Source organism: Triturus cristatus, chromosome 2_1 (genome assembly GCF_964204655.1).
Source record: "Triturus cristatus chromosome 2_1, aTriCri1.1, whole genome shotgun sequence".
NCBI lineage: Eukaryota > Metazoa > Chordata > Amphibia > Caudata > Salamandridae > Triturus > Triturus cristatus.
Genome location: NC_140581.1, coordinates 369,803,960 through 369,822,621, shown reverse-complemented (window position 1 = coordinate 369,822,621; position 18,662 = coordinate 369,803,960). Strand labels below are relative to the sequence as shown.

The 18,662-nt window shown below is 42.0% G+C and overlaps 1 protein-coding gene across 4 annotated transcripts in view; it reads right to left on the bottom strand.

The window, feature by feature from the left end:
* Nucleotides 1–18,662, bottom strand: part of IL31RA (interleukin 31 receptor A) — a 1,058,288-nt gene that overhangs the window by 710,737 nt on the left and 328,889 nt on the right. For 3 of the 4 annotated variants that reach the window (XM_085631330.1, XM_085631336.1, XM_085631333.1), the window contains exon 2: nt 9,850–9,918. In XM_085631330.1, coding sequence (XP_085487456.1) covers nt 9,850–9,918 — 69 coding nt within the window. Of the gene's footprint in view, nt 1–9,849; nt 9,919–17,712; nt 18,070–18,662 lie in introns of those variants that run through there. The other variant, XM_085631331.1, reaches the window with a different exon arrangement.

Here is an 18,662-nt window from a genome sequence, read left to right as displayed (position 1 = left end):
TATGCTTCTCTCTGCACGGCTGCGTAAACTGCAGCCATGTGGTAACACAGGCACCCTTGCACCATATTGCAAGGATATCTGTGTCATTTGCTGTTTGTTTTTTATCAGGAAGACACACCTTCCTGCACAAAAACAATGAGAAAATGCATTTTTCTCCTTCAATGTATGTTGAACATTTCAGCATGCATTGAAGATATAAAAATGTGGAGAAATTAAAACAATTCTCCTTGTTGTGCTTTCCTACACCAATTTTAGAATGGTGCAGCATTCACACACATATCGAGATTTATGATTTCTGCTAAATCTTGACATGTGTCTTGTTCTATGAGTATTAAGTGCAATCATGCACAACAACACTTATAGAACACCCTTTCAACACAAAGTGGTGTGCATGATGAGGTTATATTTACATGGAGTATAAAAAGTGCACAGAGTGCCTTTCCCTCTCTTTGTAAATATGAAAGAGTATATTGCACAATAATTATGTTACAAAAAGTGACATATTTCCGTTTTTAAATTTCCTTGCGAATGATAGAAGGTAAGCACAGAGTTTTGTTTGCAAAGATGTTCAAAGAAGAATGATTGAAATGATTGCGGTCCTTCAATAGCTAAAATGGGAAATATTATGAACCCCTCAAATCTCTTTTTTTGCAGGTCACATGATATCTGATTATGATCAGATTTCAAAACTACATAAGGAGAGTGTTTTTAGAAACGTGTTTCAACTTTGTACCTTCTTGCAGATCTCTTCATTCTGCATATTGAGACTTAGTTAAACTTACCTTCACAGTAATAGGAATAAAAAATGGTATACATTTTTTTCTGTTTTTCATTCAAATAGAAATTCATATAAATTGCTTATTTTAAAATTTGGATCTGTGAAAGAAAAGGAAAAAAACAATTATAACATGTAATAATACATTTTTTACAACACAGCATAATTTCCACAAAGTAATTTTTTTGCCTTTTTTGCTGTTCTCAGAATATATTAAATTTCACTAAAAATAGTGATTTCAATCGTACTCATCACTTAACAGCGGGCAAAAAAAACACAATCTCAAAGATTGTTAAAAAAAAACCAACATGCCATTCTCAAAATACAAATCACAGATATATAAAATGCACACAGCTAACAATTTTTTTTAACTTTAACTTACAAAAACTGTAAATGATGTCGCTTTAAAATATTCACCAAATCTAAAGATGAATTTTTGGAGGATGCACAACGCCCACAACGTTTTCCTTCAGTGATGAGGAAATTTTCTACATTTCTCGAGGGGCAAACAAAGACCAATGCCACATTTCTCATGCACAAGATTTTCAAAAGAGTTCTGCTACGAGGGGATCCTAACAAAAAATACTCATGCGGCACAGCAAGTATGATGAAACACCTAAGGACCCTTCATCCAAACAATCTTGCACGAGAAGAGTGCAAACAGATGAGAAACACTCCTGTTCTGTATCTGTAAAAAAGAATCACAAATAAATGTATATTAATAACTTTCAAAATTATACTATTCCATTACTGTACAAACACATTTTATATAAATACTGACTAAGAAACTATAGCCCTGAACCACAAGTGTGACGATGGTTAAAACACTACGGGCCATATGTAGGTAAATTACATTTACCGATTCTTAAATACCGAATTTTACCGATTCAGTATTTATGAATCGGTAAATGTCATGTAGGTAAATTATTACCGATTCGGTTAATGCCGGTATTTAAGAATCGGTATTTACCGAATCGGTAATGGCAACTGGCTTCCCATTCATTCCTATGGGCCTGGAGGCCCATAGGAATGAATGGGAAGCCAGTTGCCATTACCGATTCGGTAAATACCGAATCGGTAATAGGGGAGGCATTATCATGGGTGGCAGGGTGTCACATTGACACCCTGTTGCACCCCTGATTCGTGCATGTGTGCACATGTGGTGCACATACATGCCCTAAGGGCATGTATGTCTGCCACATTGCACATTTCAAATAGTACAATAATGCTTTTTTACAGGTATTCGTCATTTACCATCAACTTTTAGTTGGTGGTAAATAACGAATCCACACACCGACGAGACACTCCCCCTACATATCATTTCAGGATTCGGTATTTACCGAATCGTTAATTTTACCGATTCGGTAATTTTACCGATTCAGTAAATTACCGAATCCTGAAATATGCCCCCTACATAGCAAAAGCCTAAATACCGGTCGGTAACGGGATATTTACCGAAAATCGGCCATTACCGACCGGTATTTGGCTTCCTACATATGGCCCTACATGCATAGTGCATACTACTTTGAAGCAGTTCATGCCCTAAAGCCTACCTCACTAAAACACTACATGCTAACTGACTAAATGATTACAGTACTATAAGGAGACACACTGGGTGAGTGACAGGGTGTTTGCTAAAAGTGTATGAATACTAACTAGGGAATTGAAGGTGCGAAACACACAACTGTGTAGGTGATTAGAGGACTGAATCCATACTGCATAGGCATTTAAAGCAGTCCATGTGCTAAGGCTGAAGTACTGGGAATTTGAAGCCCAGCGGTGCAGGGGAACACACCCTATGAATTCGGGTTCTTCCTGTTTCAGACCTACAGAAACACAGAGTCTTCTGGGTGAAGTCAAAGATCAGTTTATTGGCTGCAGACCAATCACAGGTATCCTAGAAGTACAACAGCGTGTATGTTCTCAGGAGACTGCTAAAAATTACAGAAACGGGCTTCTCCTTAAATACAAAATATCCTGCTTCAGGCACACATTCCTTGTTTTATGGCATGGTCATTCATATGTATACATTTCAAACGAAAAGGCAGAGTCATGATGACCATCCCACATTCCAGTCAAGCCAGCCCACAATTATTTACCCAGCAAGGCTCAGATCCCACATCAGATATCGATAGGCCCCAATAAACATGAGCATCTCCTGTTTGGAAAACAAGCCATAAAGCAGGAACAGTCAGGTGTGAAAGAGATCAGCTGGAGGCTCGTGTAGGATGTAAAGGCTTTATGGTGTGTCAAGCCCTGATGCTAATCACAGGTGGCCGAAGGACGGGGAGCTCGTGGGACCGGACTGACCTGGGGCAGCAGAGCCAAGCTGCCCAGGTCACAGAGAAGTCAAAGGAAGGCACATGTGCTCTAAAAGGCCCGTATTTGCTTCATAATATGTAGCCTATGTGAGGGCAACCATAAGATGGCCACCGCTCTAAGATGGAACCCACGGAGTGATGTATAATAACGTATACACAGTGCATTCATAGCTAAAACGTTACACAAAGCACTTGTACATACCGCATTGACCATTCGCGGTTCGCTAATACCGGGATAGACAGGGGTAGGGCCCTGCCTCCTACGCGGTCCCAAATTGTAAAGTACGACAAAGCCTGGCTCACTGCATGACTAATTGGGTACTGACTGAATGATTAGAGTGCAGCAAGGAGAGTGCCTAGGTGAATTTATAAGTGCTAGGTTTTTCGCACAGGGAATGGATTAGTACTTGGTACTGAATGGGTCACTAAAGGAGTGCAAAGGCAGTGACAAGATGTTTACTGGACTGTATGGATACTGACTAGGAAATTGAAAGTGTGAAAAGACAAGTGTCTAAGTGGTTAGAAGACTGCATACATAGTGGATAGGGGTTTGAAGCAGTCCATGTGCTAAGGCCTGGCTCAGTGCATGAATACTTAGGCACTGACTGAATGATTAGAGTACTGCAAAGATAGTATCTTGGTGAATTTATAAGTGTTTGAGTTTTCGCACAGTGAATGGATTAGTACATGATGCTGAATGGGTCACTAGAGGACTGCAAAGGGAGTGACAGGGTGTTTCCTGGAAGTGTATGGATACTGACTAGGGAATTGAAGGTGTGAAAGACAATTGTGTAGGTGGTTAGAGGACTGCATGCATAGTGGATAGGTGTTTGAAGCAGTCCATATGCTAAGGCCTGGGTCACTGGATGAGTACTTGGGTACTGACTGAATGATTAGAGTACTGCAAGGAGAGTGCCTGGGTGAATTCATTAGGGTTTGGGTTTTGGCGCAGTGAATGGATTAGTACATGATGCCTAATAAGGTCACTAGAGGAGTGCAAGGGGAGTGACAGGGTGTTTGCTGGAAATGTATGGACACTGACTCGAGAATTGAAGGTTTGAAAGACAAGTGTGTAGGTGGTTAGAGGACTGCATGCATAGTGGATAGGGATTTGAAGCAGTCCATGTGCTAAGGCCTGGCTCAGTGCATGAATACTTAGGCAGTGACTGAATCATTAGAGTACTGGAAAGAGAGTGTCTTGGTGAATTTATAAGTGTTTGGGTTTTGGCACAGTGAATGGATTCGTACATGGTGTTGAATGGGTCACTAGAGGACTGCAAAGGGAGTGACAGGGTGTTTCCTGGAAGTGTATGGATACTGACTAGGGAATTGAAGGTGTAAAAGACAAGTGTATAGTATGTTAGAACACTACATGCATACTGCATAGACATTTGAAGCAGTCTATTTGGTACTTAGAAACTGACTAAATCAACAGACTACTTCTAGGACAGTGCTTGGGTAAAACTTTTAAATTTTCAGTTCTGCCACAGTGAAGAGAATAGTACATGGTACTGCACCTTAGTGTCAAACCCTGACTTATTTTATCAATGCATAAGCAAAGACTAGCTTCTAATGCTACTAAAACTTGACAACATGACCGGTTTTAAAAGAGTTATCTGCTAAAAAATACACAATGTTACCAAACGCTTCTCTCACAGTGGTTCCCAAATGCACACAGACTCACAGTTTGATTCTAGACAACAACCACTATACCTAAGAGTTTACCAAAAATCATTCACTACTGTGGAAGTGGTAAGGGAACTACACACAATCTTCATATTTCAGGACTGCACTTTTGTGTCAAAGCCTGACTCATTTAATCAAAGCATAAGCAAAGACTGGCTTCTAATGCTACTAAAACTTGACAACATGACCGGTTTTAAAACAGTTATCTGTCAGCAAATACACGATGTTACCAAATGCTTCTCTCACAATCCTTACCCAAATGCACACAGACTCACACTGTGATTTTAGACAAGCAACACTATCCTAGGAGTTTACCAAAACTCATTCACTAGTCTAGAAGAGTTAATGGTACTGCACACAATCTACATATTTAAGTATAGCACATCAGTGTCAAAGCATGACTCATTTAATCAACGCATAAGCAAAGACTGATTCTAATGCTACTAAAACTTCACAACAGGACAGGTTTTAAAACAGTTATCTGTCAGCAAATACATGATGTTACCAAATGCTTCTCTCACAGTGATCCCAAATACACACTAACTCACAGTGTGATTCTAGACAAGCACCACTATCCCTAGGAGTTTACCAAAACTCATTCACTACAGTGCAAGTGGTAAGGGAACTGCACACAATCTACATATTTCAGGTCTGCACTTTTCTGTCAAAGCCTGACTCATTTAATCAAAGCATAATCCATAACTGTCTTCTAATGCTACTAAAACTTCACAACATGACAGGTTAAAACAGTTATCTGTCAGCAAATACACAATGTTACCAAATGCTTCTCTCACAGTGGTTCCCAAATGCACACATACTCACTGTGTGATTCTAGACAAACAACACTATCCCTTTCACTATACCAAAACACATTTCTTCATCTAGAAGAAGTACTACATTTTAGTATAGAAACATAACATAACTCATTTCACAAATTCATAAACAATGACTGGTTTCTAATTCTACCAAAATATAAAAACAGCACAGTTATCTGTCTGCAAACACATGAAAAACACAAATGCTTATCACAGAATGGTTTCTACATGCACACACACTGTCAATAAGATTGTAGAGAAAAAAAGTACTCCCTACACTTTAGCAGGAGAAATACATTAGTCTGATTAAAATCAAAATAGTCTACATACATCCCCTCACAATTAAATAACTCATCTTTCAAGTTATTTTGTAGATTAAGAAGTATATCAGTCACTCACCATATTTTCTTTTACAGAATCTCTGCACTGTGTACCTCTCAGCAAAAACAAAGAATGGAAAAGTTTCCCTTTCATTTTCCACACATATACATGTAAACATCAAATCACAATCCTTCACACAAACTCAAAAGCAAACACACATTTCTGTTGGTTAAACATCTCAACCCTTTCCAACTGAAATACATTTCAACCCTTCCCCCAATCTGCCTTCTGCCTGTTACCATAGAAACAGGTCATGGAACACTGCACTGAGCACACAGGTCAGAAGTTCAGCACACAATGTTGCTACACAAGTGTGCTTCCCTTTTCAACATATCAGCTAATCATATATAATGTTCCTTACAATCTGTTTTTGTTAACCAATAAGAATCATACCTTTAAAAAACAGAAATATACACCCTACCTTTCAGTGTACAAAGTAGTCATACAACCAATGATTTCTTGTCTTTTTAAAAAAAATTCCGTGGATCCGCGCACCCAACGTGATAGGATGCGCGCACCGTGCGCGCATTTCGCCGTTTAAAAAAAAAAAAGGGGGGGCCCCAGGGGGTCCTTCTGGGACCCCCTAAGCACCTCTAGAGGGTCAGAGTATTTCCACTCTGCCCCCTTTATATGTTTTACACACTTTTTCCCCTTGCTTCTTCAGCCTCGGCAGAAAATGGCCGCCAACAGTTCCTGGTTTCGAATGTAGAGAGACACTCGACAGCCAATTAGCATTCAGCGCGCGATCGGGAGGGTGCGTGTTCGGTTCGGGGAGGGTGCGCTCACGGTGCGGGTAGAGTCCGCGGATCCTCCCCAGCCATAGATATTTATGTACTTTTAACTCTAATTTTCTCAGGAACTACTGAACGGATTCACACCATTTATGCAAAAGGCACGAGTCTGAACTGAGGACTACCTCTTTGCCAAATTTGGTGTCATTCCGTTCAGCGGTTCGGGCTGTAGCTGCGATAACAGATCCTATGGGAAATTGCATGGGGAAAACGTGTTTTGGGACCCCCCTTTTTTCTCTGCCCCCGCTTGACGAATCACCACGAAACTTTCAGGGTAGGAGCGGAGCTGGCCAAAAGTTTTGAAAATTTCGCGAGGATTCGTCAACCGGCGCCAGACTTGTTGGGAATAGAATGTTGTGGATTTCCTATGGAAAATAGGTCCTAACTATAACTATCTACTGGCGACAGCCAGTAGATAATATTTACATTATATTTTTTACATCCATATTTATTACATCGATGTTGTGTCAGTGAAACGACTAAAAGAATATGCTACATGCAATATAGTATATATTGAATCAAGTGCTCACATGGCAAAGGATACACGGGAGAGACTACTACAATAGCAAAAACAGAGTGATCAGAACAGAAAACTACCATAAGCATGAAATATAAAAAAGTTTCAGTAACAGTACATTTGAACCACTAAATACATTACAAAATGTCAGCAAAAAAATCATCATTGTATATGGATTGTAAAAAAAAATACTTTTCTAAAATATTTAGCGTATGTTATACTGAGGATTTTAGAAATAGAAATGTTGTGTCAATTTCTTAATGTGACTGTTGTTTAGATATTACTATTTGTATCCCACCTGCAATTTCTCTTAGGGAAGCCAGTCTCTCAGCTAAATGAAGTAATAATAAGCCCAGTATTCCGCAAAGAAAGGTGCTTTTACTTTTAGTGAATTAAAAGTGTTTTTGTGGGAGCTCCAACACAGCTCACTACATGACCTAGACTTCTCTCTCCGCCACCCAAGTTAACCTTCCTTGTCCTTACAATGAGCATCTCTTGAGTTCTTGTACACTTGTGAAGTTTGCATGGCGCTAGCAAAGTCATATTTATGAAGCGTTCTTACTCAAAAGCCTCCATTAAATAACCAATACTTAAGTCCTTTACCAGAAGTTGACTTGAAGGAGTTTGTAAATGTTGTTTTGCTAACATGAATAATACACAAATTTAGTCTAAGTGGTGCACCAGTCATTGAAGCCCGGATTCTAGAGGTTTTTGCTGACAAGTATACTTTAAGTGTACAAAGATTGATGTTTGAGGGGAAATGTACAGAATAAGGTTAGTGTACATTTCCGCCAGTGTGTCCGATGCTGCCACATTGGAAAATCCACCACTTTCGATATCTGTCAGTTATGGTGGATTTCTATAGAGGTGGCACTTATGTGTTTCAAAGGACAGTGGAAGGAAAGAGGTAATACAGCAAATGCTGGTGTGCAGTCACCAGCTTTTATGTTTTGTGAGCATTCGTAAAATATTTGAATTTTATGTGCCACACTACAGAGTTACTCCTGCCATGAGCAGGACTAACTGCCTCCCAAGGGTGAGAAACAAAAGAGTAGACCTGTAAATTTCATGGTGTGTATGGTAAGAACTTTCTCCATGGGAAAGGATGTATTCCTCATAGAGAATCAAAATAAAGGGAAAATGTGTTTTCACACATTATTTCTTCAAGGAGATTGTCAATCATATGGAAAATTCACTCAAGTATGTATGGTTATCGAGGAACATGGCAATAACTCTGCAAATTATTTAGGCTTTGAGTGGCATACTCACTGGAGTCTGTGGGAACCAAATATACAAAAATCACAGGCACTTGTCTACAGTGCCCAACTGCAGTATTTTACGATTCATTTAACCCACACAGCATTCAAGTCGCCTTTAAACCTCACACATTATATTAAAAATACAGCAGCAGATAACTTTGACTCAGAATTCGAATGCTACAATCAAAAACGAACATCGTGATTAAGAACATAGATTTCCGCCTCCTTGGGAACTTCTCCGTAGAGACTAAAAACTGAGTTGTTCTCCTGGTCTTTACATACATTGATTACTGCAATCGCCCTTTAATTACTGTTATGGAGTGGACGCCCAGCTAAAATTCTGGGCAAACTTTAAAGGACACAAACTTTGCTATGCAACTAATTATTGGCTTGAAAATATCTCATTACATTCTCCCCAAGGAGTGAAATAATACAAATGGTTGCAAATCAGAGGATCAAATTTAAAACTATGCGCTGCCCACAAGGCCTCTACTAGTATTTCCAGTATTTCGCCCTCCCTGAAGGCCCTTGGTTTTTACTATTCCATTTTAATTTGAGGTTTCTACAACAGTACAATTTATAAACTTGAACAATACCAAAAATAAATAAAAAATAAAACTCCACAATTATTATTCTCATTGACGGGTTAGATTTGCTTCACAAGATTACCAGATCAGAAAAAGCTTCCAGGGAGTTGCCCTAAACTCCTTTTAAAAATCGGTCCTTTTGTTTGCTATTAGCAAATGTGACACTCTTTCACAGCTTTGGGAGTTCAATCTTCTGGTCTTACTTCCTATGCTTTTCCCTATTATTTTCCATATTGGACTTGGGTTGTTTCCAGTGACCAGCACTAAAGATTGAACTATCCTTGAAATGAATGATCTGAGTAAAAGATCCACGAGCCCCTGTAGATGTCCTGACTCGCGGTGGAGGAAGTCTGGTTATAACTCAATTAATGTACTAAGAGGAAGGTGTACCGCGCACCCTAACTCAAGAGGACTACTTTGTGTTTGTGATCAGACAGCAGGAAATACAATTCATTTGCACAAATATACTCCCCAAAGACTAATTTTTAGGAATATAACTAGCATGAAAACTGAGCTGATAGCATGTGATATTAGACCATATAAATGAATCTTCAAAAGTGAGCTACGGGCAACCTGGAGGGTGAAGGATTGAATCTCCACAGAAATGTGTCAAATGTTCCTTACTTACATGTTAGTCTAAGAGCTGCTATCGGACACTTCTGTGTGTCAGAAGGACATAAACGAATATTAATATTAAAGCAATAATACTTATCATACCTGCTAAACCGCTTCTGCACAGAACAGCCAGTATACAAACAGCAACCTTCAGCATTTCCTCTTCCCTCACTGAAAAAAGAAAAGTTTTAAAAGTTCACTTCACTTTATCCTTCGACGGCAATAATTCACATCAATTTGTTTGCGGATCGGAGTGTCAATATTATTATTGCTACACATTCAGAAGCATTGTCCAGTGCAAGAGGGACAACAAGGAAAGGGTGCATCAATGGCATTGATCTAGCGGTGAACCAGCAACAGATACTCCAATACCATCTACTCACCTGGGCCCATAAACACACATGCACAGGCCAGTAAATCCGCTGGAGTCAAGGTTTGAGTTGTTTCTTACCCCAAGATTAGTTACCTGTAATTCCTAACTAATCTTTCACTGATCAAAACGTTCTTTCCTCTGGTCAATGGACCATTAGTTGAACTAGTTGTTGGTGAAATGACATTAATTATTTCTCTTTATGATGAAATGACCACAGACTCATGAAAATTAACATTTTTTTAATCTAAATTAATTTCATGTAAACCATTCAAAGTACAGCACAGTCTCTGTCACTCTCAAGAGGGAAGATTCAATAAATCAATCAATCAAATATTAAACACAACAATGACATTGCTCAGAAAGGAGAGGATAGAGAGAAAAGCACATCTGTACGTTCATGAAAGTATGGTTACCTAGAATGGTGTGAAAGCCAACCCCCTGGTCAAGGAGCTGGGAAGGATCCCCCGGGAAAGAACAGGCGACGAAGGCATCAGGACAGGAATCAGGGCAGGATAGATGACCTCTCTAGCACCGACGCTTGCATAGCACCCCTCTCTGACACTCTCTTCCTCCTCGAGATTCTTCCACTATCATCTTCTAAATTATTTAAGTTTAGGTAGATGGTTCTGCAATCGATTCTTCATTAGCATTCGCTCATCACCCTGACAGCATCCCGAGCTCTGCAGCATTCAGCAAATCTCCGTCCAACTAACTAGCTAAGACTACCTCAATTTTATCTGACAATATTCATGTACCACCTGTAGGAGAGTAGGGTCTGCTTTTTATGTTCACCCCCACTTTTTGCTTTTGCTTTACTGGTTTTCGACTTAGATGTGGCTGTGGGCCTGCTAACCAGACCCACAGCCCTGCTGTTCTCTCTCTAAATTGATACTATGTACTTTAGGTGCATAACCCATTTGGATAGGATCACCTTATTGGCCCCTGTACAGTGTACCTTAGGTACCCAGGGCATAGGTGTACCCTAGGCCTGCCAGGGGCTGCAGCATGTATTATGCCACCCCTGGCCTGGCCTTCCATTATGACACAACTGGCTGATCACTCAGCTGGGGCAAGGTCGTGTAATCACCCCTTGCTTAGGTGTAGTATTCCTATACCTAACTTACATATAGACACATGTGTACCTATCAGCCACTCTTATGGCAGGCCTTGACAATCCTGGAGGCAGAGTGCTTGGTAACATGTGAGATGGTGCTCTAGCATGAGCTGAGCCTGTCTGCAGCTTTCGGAACCATGTCCTTATAGCTGTTCTATGATATAGCCTACCATATACTCTTAAAGTGCCTTATAATCTTAAACGGTTATGGTAACTATGGTTTGGCTTTATCAAAACATGTCGTGTAAGGTGTCTAACACTTTGGAATAATACCCCCATCCCATTTCTGGGGATGAGGATATTATCCCTCCCTTCTAGAGGGAGAAGACATGTTGTAACCTACTTACCCGGTTAAAGTTAACCAGAGCCCCAGCATCACAAAATGGATGCTGCTGCCACAGACACGAGTCTGACCTCCTGCTGCTGGGAGTGATCCCGGCAAGGGAGGCTTGGACAATAGGTTTCCTGCCTTGGGAGGTGCGAGCACCACCCCAGACAGGCCTTAGTGTATTGGGGCAGGGAGGGATGAATAGAATGAGACATGTCTGGGGCACACAAGGTGTCCCGTGCATAGTCCAGTTCAAACCGGTGCTGGGGCACTCCAGCCCCAGTCCTGGCGCGAAACTGGACAAAGGGAAGGGGGTGTAACCACCCCCCTCCCAGGTCCCACCCATAAGGCGTGACCTAGCAGGTAACCCAGCCCCCCAGATTTGGATAAGAGTGGTAGCTGGGCCCCAGGAGATTAGATTATCCTGAACCTGCAACTTGAACAGAAACTCTGGACCTTCGACATTCGACGAAAGAAGAAGACTGAAGAATCTCCCTTGTGGCCAAGGAGTGGCTACCCTGTGCAAACAGGCACCATCAAGAGACTACCCTTTGCTTTGCTAAAGTTCTACGAGGGACCGACTGCAGAGCCCGACTAGAGCCTTGACTTCCAGACTTCTCCGACCCTGATCCACATCCACAGCCGAGCTGAGATCCGTGGAGGCGACGAGAGACGTGGGACCGGCTACCTGGGAAAAGTGACTAGTATCTTCAAGCGCAGCTTCTGAGGCACCCTCGAAGTTGTGCACCAGGGATTGAGAAGCCCCACCCCCAAGCACCATCTGCACCGAAGATCAGCCCCCCACACTCCACGAGTCCTGCGTGGGGCCCTTCTGCATTTTCCTGCTTGCCGCGTATGTCCGGTTGCTTGCCCGTTGGCTAGTGGCCTTTGTGACGACGCATCCAGAAATCTTCACCGCTGGTTTGGCTCCTCCAGACTGGCTCCTGCTTCTTTGCAAAAGAGAAGCACCCCAGACCTTCCTGGTCTGCACCAGAAGCAAGTCCTCCGTTCTTCGTGGGTTCCGCTTGCCAAGGCTTGGTGAGTCCTAGTCCAACTTCGACGCCGCCGACAGCAAGAGCCTTCGTGGGACAGCTCGCCTCCTGGTCCTGGTCGTCCTCGACGTTCCCTGGTCCTCGTGGCTGCAGCGACAAGCTTCACCTTCACCTGCAATCTTCACGACATCGCCTGGTTCCTTCCTGGTTCCACGTGGTCACTGGCTAGTGACCTTGACTCTGTCCCTTCTGCTTGCAGGTCTCCTCTCTTCTTGATCCCAGCCTTGGGATCCACCGGACACTCTTCACTGACTGCCTGTCAGCAACTTTCCTTCAGGCATCCATAGAAGTCCACGACGAAACCCGACGCAAGTTCACACCTATGCACCCGCAGCCCGTGGGCTAGGTAACTTGGGTACTTCGGTGCTCACAAGGGTAGTGACTATCCTAGGGTCTAGTTTCCGAGTCTCGACTCTCTAGCTGCTTCAGAAGTGTCCTTAAACTGTTAATTTCTAAACTGTACTATTTCTATCGACTGTTACGCATTACGCGTGAGTGTTTCCACTCTGCACCTGAATCCCGTGGGCCTCCCACTTCCTAACTGTTGCTAGTGTAGTGTAGCCCCAGCGATTCCCTAGGCCTAGGCCTATCCTATTTCCGTGACAGTGGTCCTTATACCACTTACTTAGTATATGGTTTGCGTGGCCCCTAGGGCCTAACTGTATTACTTACCTGCATGACTTAATGTATGCTTAAATAAGACTGTGTTGTACTTACCTCTAATCTCATAAAGAGTGCTGAGGGTTTGACTAGAATAAATACACTTTATTTTATATATATATCTGTTGTGGTGTCCTTTCATTTGGTATTCAAGGGATTATATATGGTGTCACAGCTGGCTTCACATGCCATTCAGAGTTTAGCCTAAGACTGCTCTTGTCCATGCTACCACTAGGATAGCTGGTCTATAAGGTTGACTTTACAACCAATCACCATAAGGGTTGTTTGGACTGATATAAGGTGTACACTAGAATTAGTGACACATTATACATCAGGCCAACTTCTCACACCACCCATTAATGTTACAATGTCGTAAAAAAAATTACTCTGATTGGACAGGGAAGGGGGGGGGGGGTGATCATCACACCATGCTTTTTTTCCAATTCAGTCTTTCAGTCCATTGTTCAAAGATCCCACCCCTTAATTTTCATTCATAACTTTTTATTCCCACCCGTATTCACATCTTATTAGACACAAAAGTATAAACTTCATATGTTCCCATTCGTTTTCAGAGGACTTTAGTACTGGTTCCCAGGGTATGTATCGTTTTCGTCCTTGGACTGTGTTCAAGAGTCACATCACTTCTTCCAGCTCGCTTACACCATGCATGTGCAGGGATCAGGTGGGTTACAGACTCCGGATTCTTACAAGAGGCCCAAATGTATACTAATAGAAAAGTCAAATGAAACAAATATAAATTTCTAAATAAAATGGTTTCACTGTATACCACCTATCTCTACTCTAACCCCATTACTTATAAATGCTTTCCCCGCATTACCATCAGTAAAACAGGTTGGTTTAGTTTCAGCAGAGCAGATGCTTAGCATGTGAGCTTTCAAGCAGCCATTTTAAAAGCGTCTGCACAGGCGCAAGAAATTCCCTCCAAGTGACAGCTCGTCATACTGCGTAGATGCAGTTGACGCATGCGCAATACAGTTTCCCCCGTTAGCGGCCATTTTAGATTTTCACTCGAGTTACTTGTTAGTAAGACACGTAGGCAAGCTTCTCTGTCTTTTAAGTCAAGTGTGATGCGTATTAATTTACACAATACATAGTTAATACAAGGTTATGAGTTAAATAAGAGGATTGCTTTCGAGCAAGTCTCTTTTCTACGAGTCCTTGCTCCATCAGCATTGTATGTTGCTGTTTGACATTCGCTTGGCAAAAAAAGCCAAATGGGAATAAACCCAGGAAATATTGTAAACACTGAAAAACAATTCTAAAAGATATAAAATGTAAGGTTCAGAGCATCAAACTTTGAAAAAAGATGCTGGTGTAAAGAGTGATACACTGAGATGATTACCGTCACTACTAATTATTATTACCTCTTTAGGGAAATCAATTGTTACTGTTCAATTTGCATATTTTGCATCTTTATTCTGTATGTTAAGCCTTTGATGAGAGTAGTTCTCCCTCCAGGTTTCTACAGAATATATCTCCCTCATGCTTGTCTTAAGGTTTTGCAAGTGAGACCTATAAAGCTCCCTGTGTTTGCTTGTTATCAATAAGATTTAACTTTTAAGTCAGAGCCAACCCTGTAAAGATTGTCCTCCAAGACATGATGTTTAAAAGTGCCAATGTGGTCTGTTCGTTTTTTTTCAATTAGCTCCTTATTGAAATTTAAGCAGCAATACAAAAGCTACCATCAGTACAGTGGGATCGGACAATATACAATGCCATATAGATCATCAGCAATGCGGTGCTAGGCGTTGCGGTATTATGCACACGCAGTTTAGCTTCACACAGTGTCCCATCCCACATCACTGGTGCACAGTGGGATTGGAGGAGTCGGGATGGCCAATCCTTCAGCGTCAAATCCAGAGGAGAGGAGGCACAGGGGATTCCGTTGAGGGAGAGCACCAAGTTCGTTCGAAGTGTCCCGAATCCAGTCTCGCAGGCAAGGCCCACCCCCGACGGGGTTTCGATAGTAACAAGTCCAGCCTCTCCCGGGGGGCTAACAAGTACATGTGTGCACCTGCTCAGCTCTCAGGGAGTCTCTCGTCTGCTTTAGCCTGTACTTTAGCATTCAGCTGGGGCGCCCCCCGTTACACCGACAGTGTTCTCTACGTCACCGTTTCGACAGTCACCCACTCAGCCAGAATCCTAATGTTGGGGCGGTAGTGAACTTCCAGGATATATCTACACAGCGCTTCAATAATGCAAACCCTAGGTCAAGAAACAGTATATCTATTCTTTCGTGTGGTCAGGCCGAGGAGGCAGCACAGTGGACCGCGCTGCAGTGGATGGTCCATAATGTCTGTCAAGGCCTGAGCAATTCCCCCCACTACCGACCAATCTCAGGGGAGTCTCACGCCATGTGGTAAAAATCAGGATCGGGACCTGGACATCGGGGGCACCTCAAGGGGAAAGTCGGAAAGATGCAGTGCAGGCGCTTCGGTAGAAAATACATTTGGTGGACATAGTTACATTGAGTGTATTTGAGTGGAGAGTTCCTGGAGATACCATGCACCTATTCCAATACACCAGCCCATTTCACATCAGTGAACTCCTAACCCCGAGACCGAATCCATCTGTCCCTGAGAGCCTGGAGAGACGGGCATGGAGTTTCAGCAATCCGACATATAATAGTGTGACTGCACGCCTACCTGTTCCGTATCCTAAAAGCAGCTGAAGCAATGAGGACGCGGCTGGTTCAGCGCCGTCCGGTACCACCAAGGCCACTAAGGCGTTATAAGTCAGGAATTGGCCTTCTTTTATCTCGCACCTCTGCCATAACTCTTGGGACGTCCTCAAGAGTTGATGTTTGAACATGTCCCAAGTGTGAGAACGGCCGCCTCAGTCCCAGTACTTTTACTGGGGAAAAATAAGTGCAGGTAGTCATTAAACTAGAGGTGTGGCAAGTGTGCAGGGCTAGGGTGTGGAACAAATTAATTTTAATCTGCTTGGTGCAGGGTCACCACTCTTGCCATAGGTCCTTATCTAGTAAGGAGGAATCAACAGTGGAACGAAGTACAAACCATAAGTAATTTATTAAGCATTCAGAATGTGTCTTCATCCAACGAGCACCATGGAGTTACTCAAGGAAGGAGCACACTTGAACAATGGCTACATGGGTTTTTATAGGGAATATCACAAACAAGGAACGCCCAGAGGTAAATAGAACTTTGGAAAGAACACACAAATGAGCCAAGGCAAGAATGTAACAGCCTCGGTGTCTTGTGCAATTTCTACGTTTTAGGACTGAACAACAAAATGTGCTATTCTGAGTAGACTTTACTTAAGGATTAACTATTGCCTGAAAACCTTCGAGCAAGCTGACTCTACATGGGACAGCCTACAATGTCCCAACCTGCAATTCTTTACCTAATGTTTATACAGATGCGGTGTCAAGAAGAGAACCAGACTGAAAGTAGGGCAGGGGTGAGAATGGATGAAGCATAGCTTAATCAAAAAACGAGAGATTCATATTTTACATTTCCACAGCCCTTCCTTTTCAGCTATGCTGAACCCATTTTAAAAGTACATATATTAATATTGTACATTTAATATTCATCAATTCATAAATTTCAGTATGCATCATCATTTCTCTACTTAATTCATGAACATTAATTTGGGAAGGCTTGATACTGTTACAGGTAGCTATATAAGCTGTACATATCATAGGGAGATGCTGAATGCAGCAACAGCACGTGAGAAAGATGGCTCATATAATCACTATCCCCATTAATAATTTCCAGCCCCAAGCAGAAACAATTGATCAAAACCATTCTGACCAAATCCATGTTCCCTTTTCTTGGTGTATTTCTGTAGTTATTTTGGTGAAGCTTTTGTGTGGCTCAATTAACATTAAGGGCGTTTAATGTATTTGACAGTGTGAATCCTTAAGAGAGGACAAGGTGAAGTGATAATGTTCAGATGCGGTAGAAGTAGGGGGCACTAGGCTATGAACAGGGTAATATGTTTCAAGTCTCCAAAATAGACTCAAAAATCCCAATACTAACAATAGAAAACATACAAATATCCCTATTTTTCTCTTTCTAATCCCAAATGGTCAGCTTTTTGCGGGGGCATTCGGTGCAAGTACTTTTATTCCTCCTAATAGGTCAAAAACACCTTCCCAAAGGGCCTTAATGACAGATGGACAACTCTACCCATTTCAACCTGATCTATATGCAAATACCTATTTCAGAAGAACACCTAACACTATTCCCTATACTGATCTTTTATATTCAGCCTGTATGTTTCTTAACCTTCCTTCCTCTTACTGTAGTATTTGTTGTTTGATTGCCAAGGTAACAAAGAGTAGTGTAACGATCAGCCAGAAACAGAGCAATGTAATCTCAATTCTCCCAAAATTCCCCTCACTACACTATCAAAGAGCATTAAATCCCAAGTGTCTTTTGCTTCAAAACCTCACTTGCAAGCTTATGTACTGGTCCGGACGTTGGCGGTCTTGACCACCGGCATGGGTTGCCACCTCTCCAGAGATAGTTTCTTCAATCAAAGTCTATAGTTCTTTTGGCTCTTGGCCGCATTTCGTATCAGGGCTGAACAACGTCAGGATGTTCAAACAGAATCTGTTCATCTGGGTCAGGCATGATAAATCAGGTATTCCTCTTGTTATCCACTGATCATATGGCAAAGGGAGTGGCGTTTGTTTTCTTCACATCATTGGCATGGACCCAGTGTCTGGGCCCTGTGTACTTGACAGCAGTCTGGGTGGTGAAGAAACCTTGCACTGGCCTCTGAAACTGTTGGGTAAAGACACCATCTCTAGGCCTCAGCTTGTGACCTGAACCTTTAAGACTGGGAGAGAGACTGGCCTTCACCTGTGAATGGATCACATGCAAATCTTTAGTCAACAAAGTAATCAACAAGAATGGTAAATTCAATGTTAGACTGTCCTTGATCCTGGTACACCCTATACATTTGCTGGCCTCCCCATACCATCTCAACTGGTTGCAAGACCTTCAAAGGGCAGGCCAGGGGGTGCACAATATCCTGTTGAAACCGGATACCTTTTTCTGTGCTATAAGTATGGCACATCATGCACCTCTTGACATAGAACTCTGCCACCCTGGAAATCATATTATTGAACCATACATGATCTGACGTGGCCACTATTCCTTTAGCACGGATATGGGCTGAACTGTAAGCCATGGTAACAATAACATTCACATAACAATTTGGAAGCATTCATCTTTGCTTTCCTGACAGATCTATCCAACATCCTTTCGGATCCTGACACTCATATCTTTTACACTGTTCCTTCTGTTCCTCCGTAGCTTCTTCCTGTACTTCCCTAATGAAATCTAGAGTCTGAATAAACATAGTTACTTCTGGTGTCCATCTAACTGTCCCAACAAT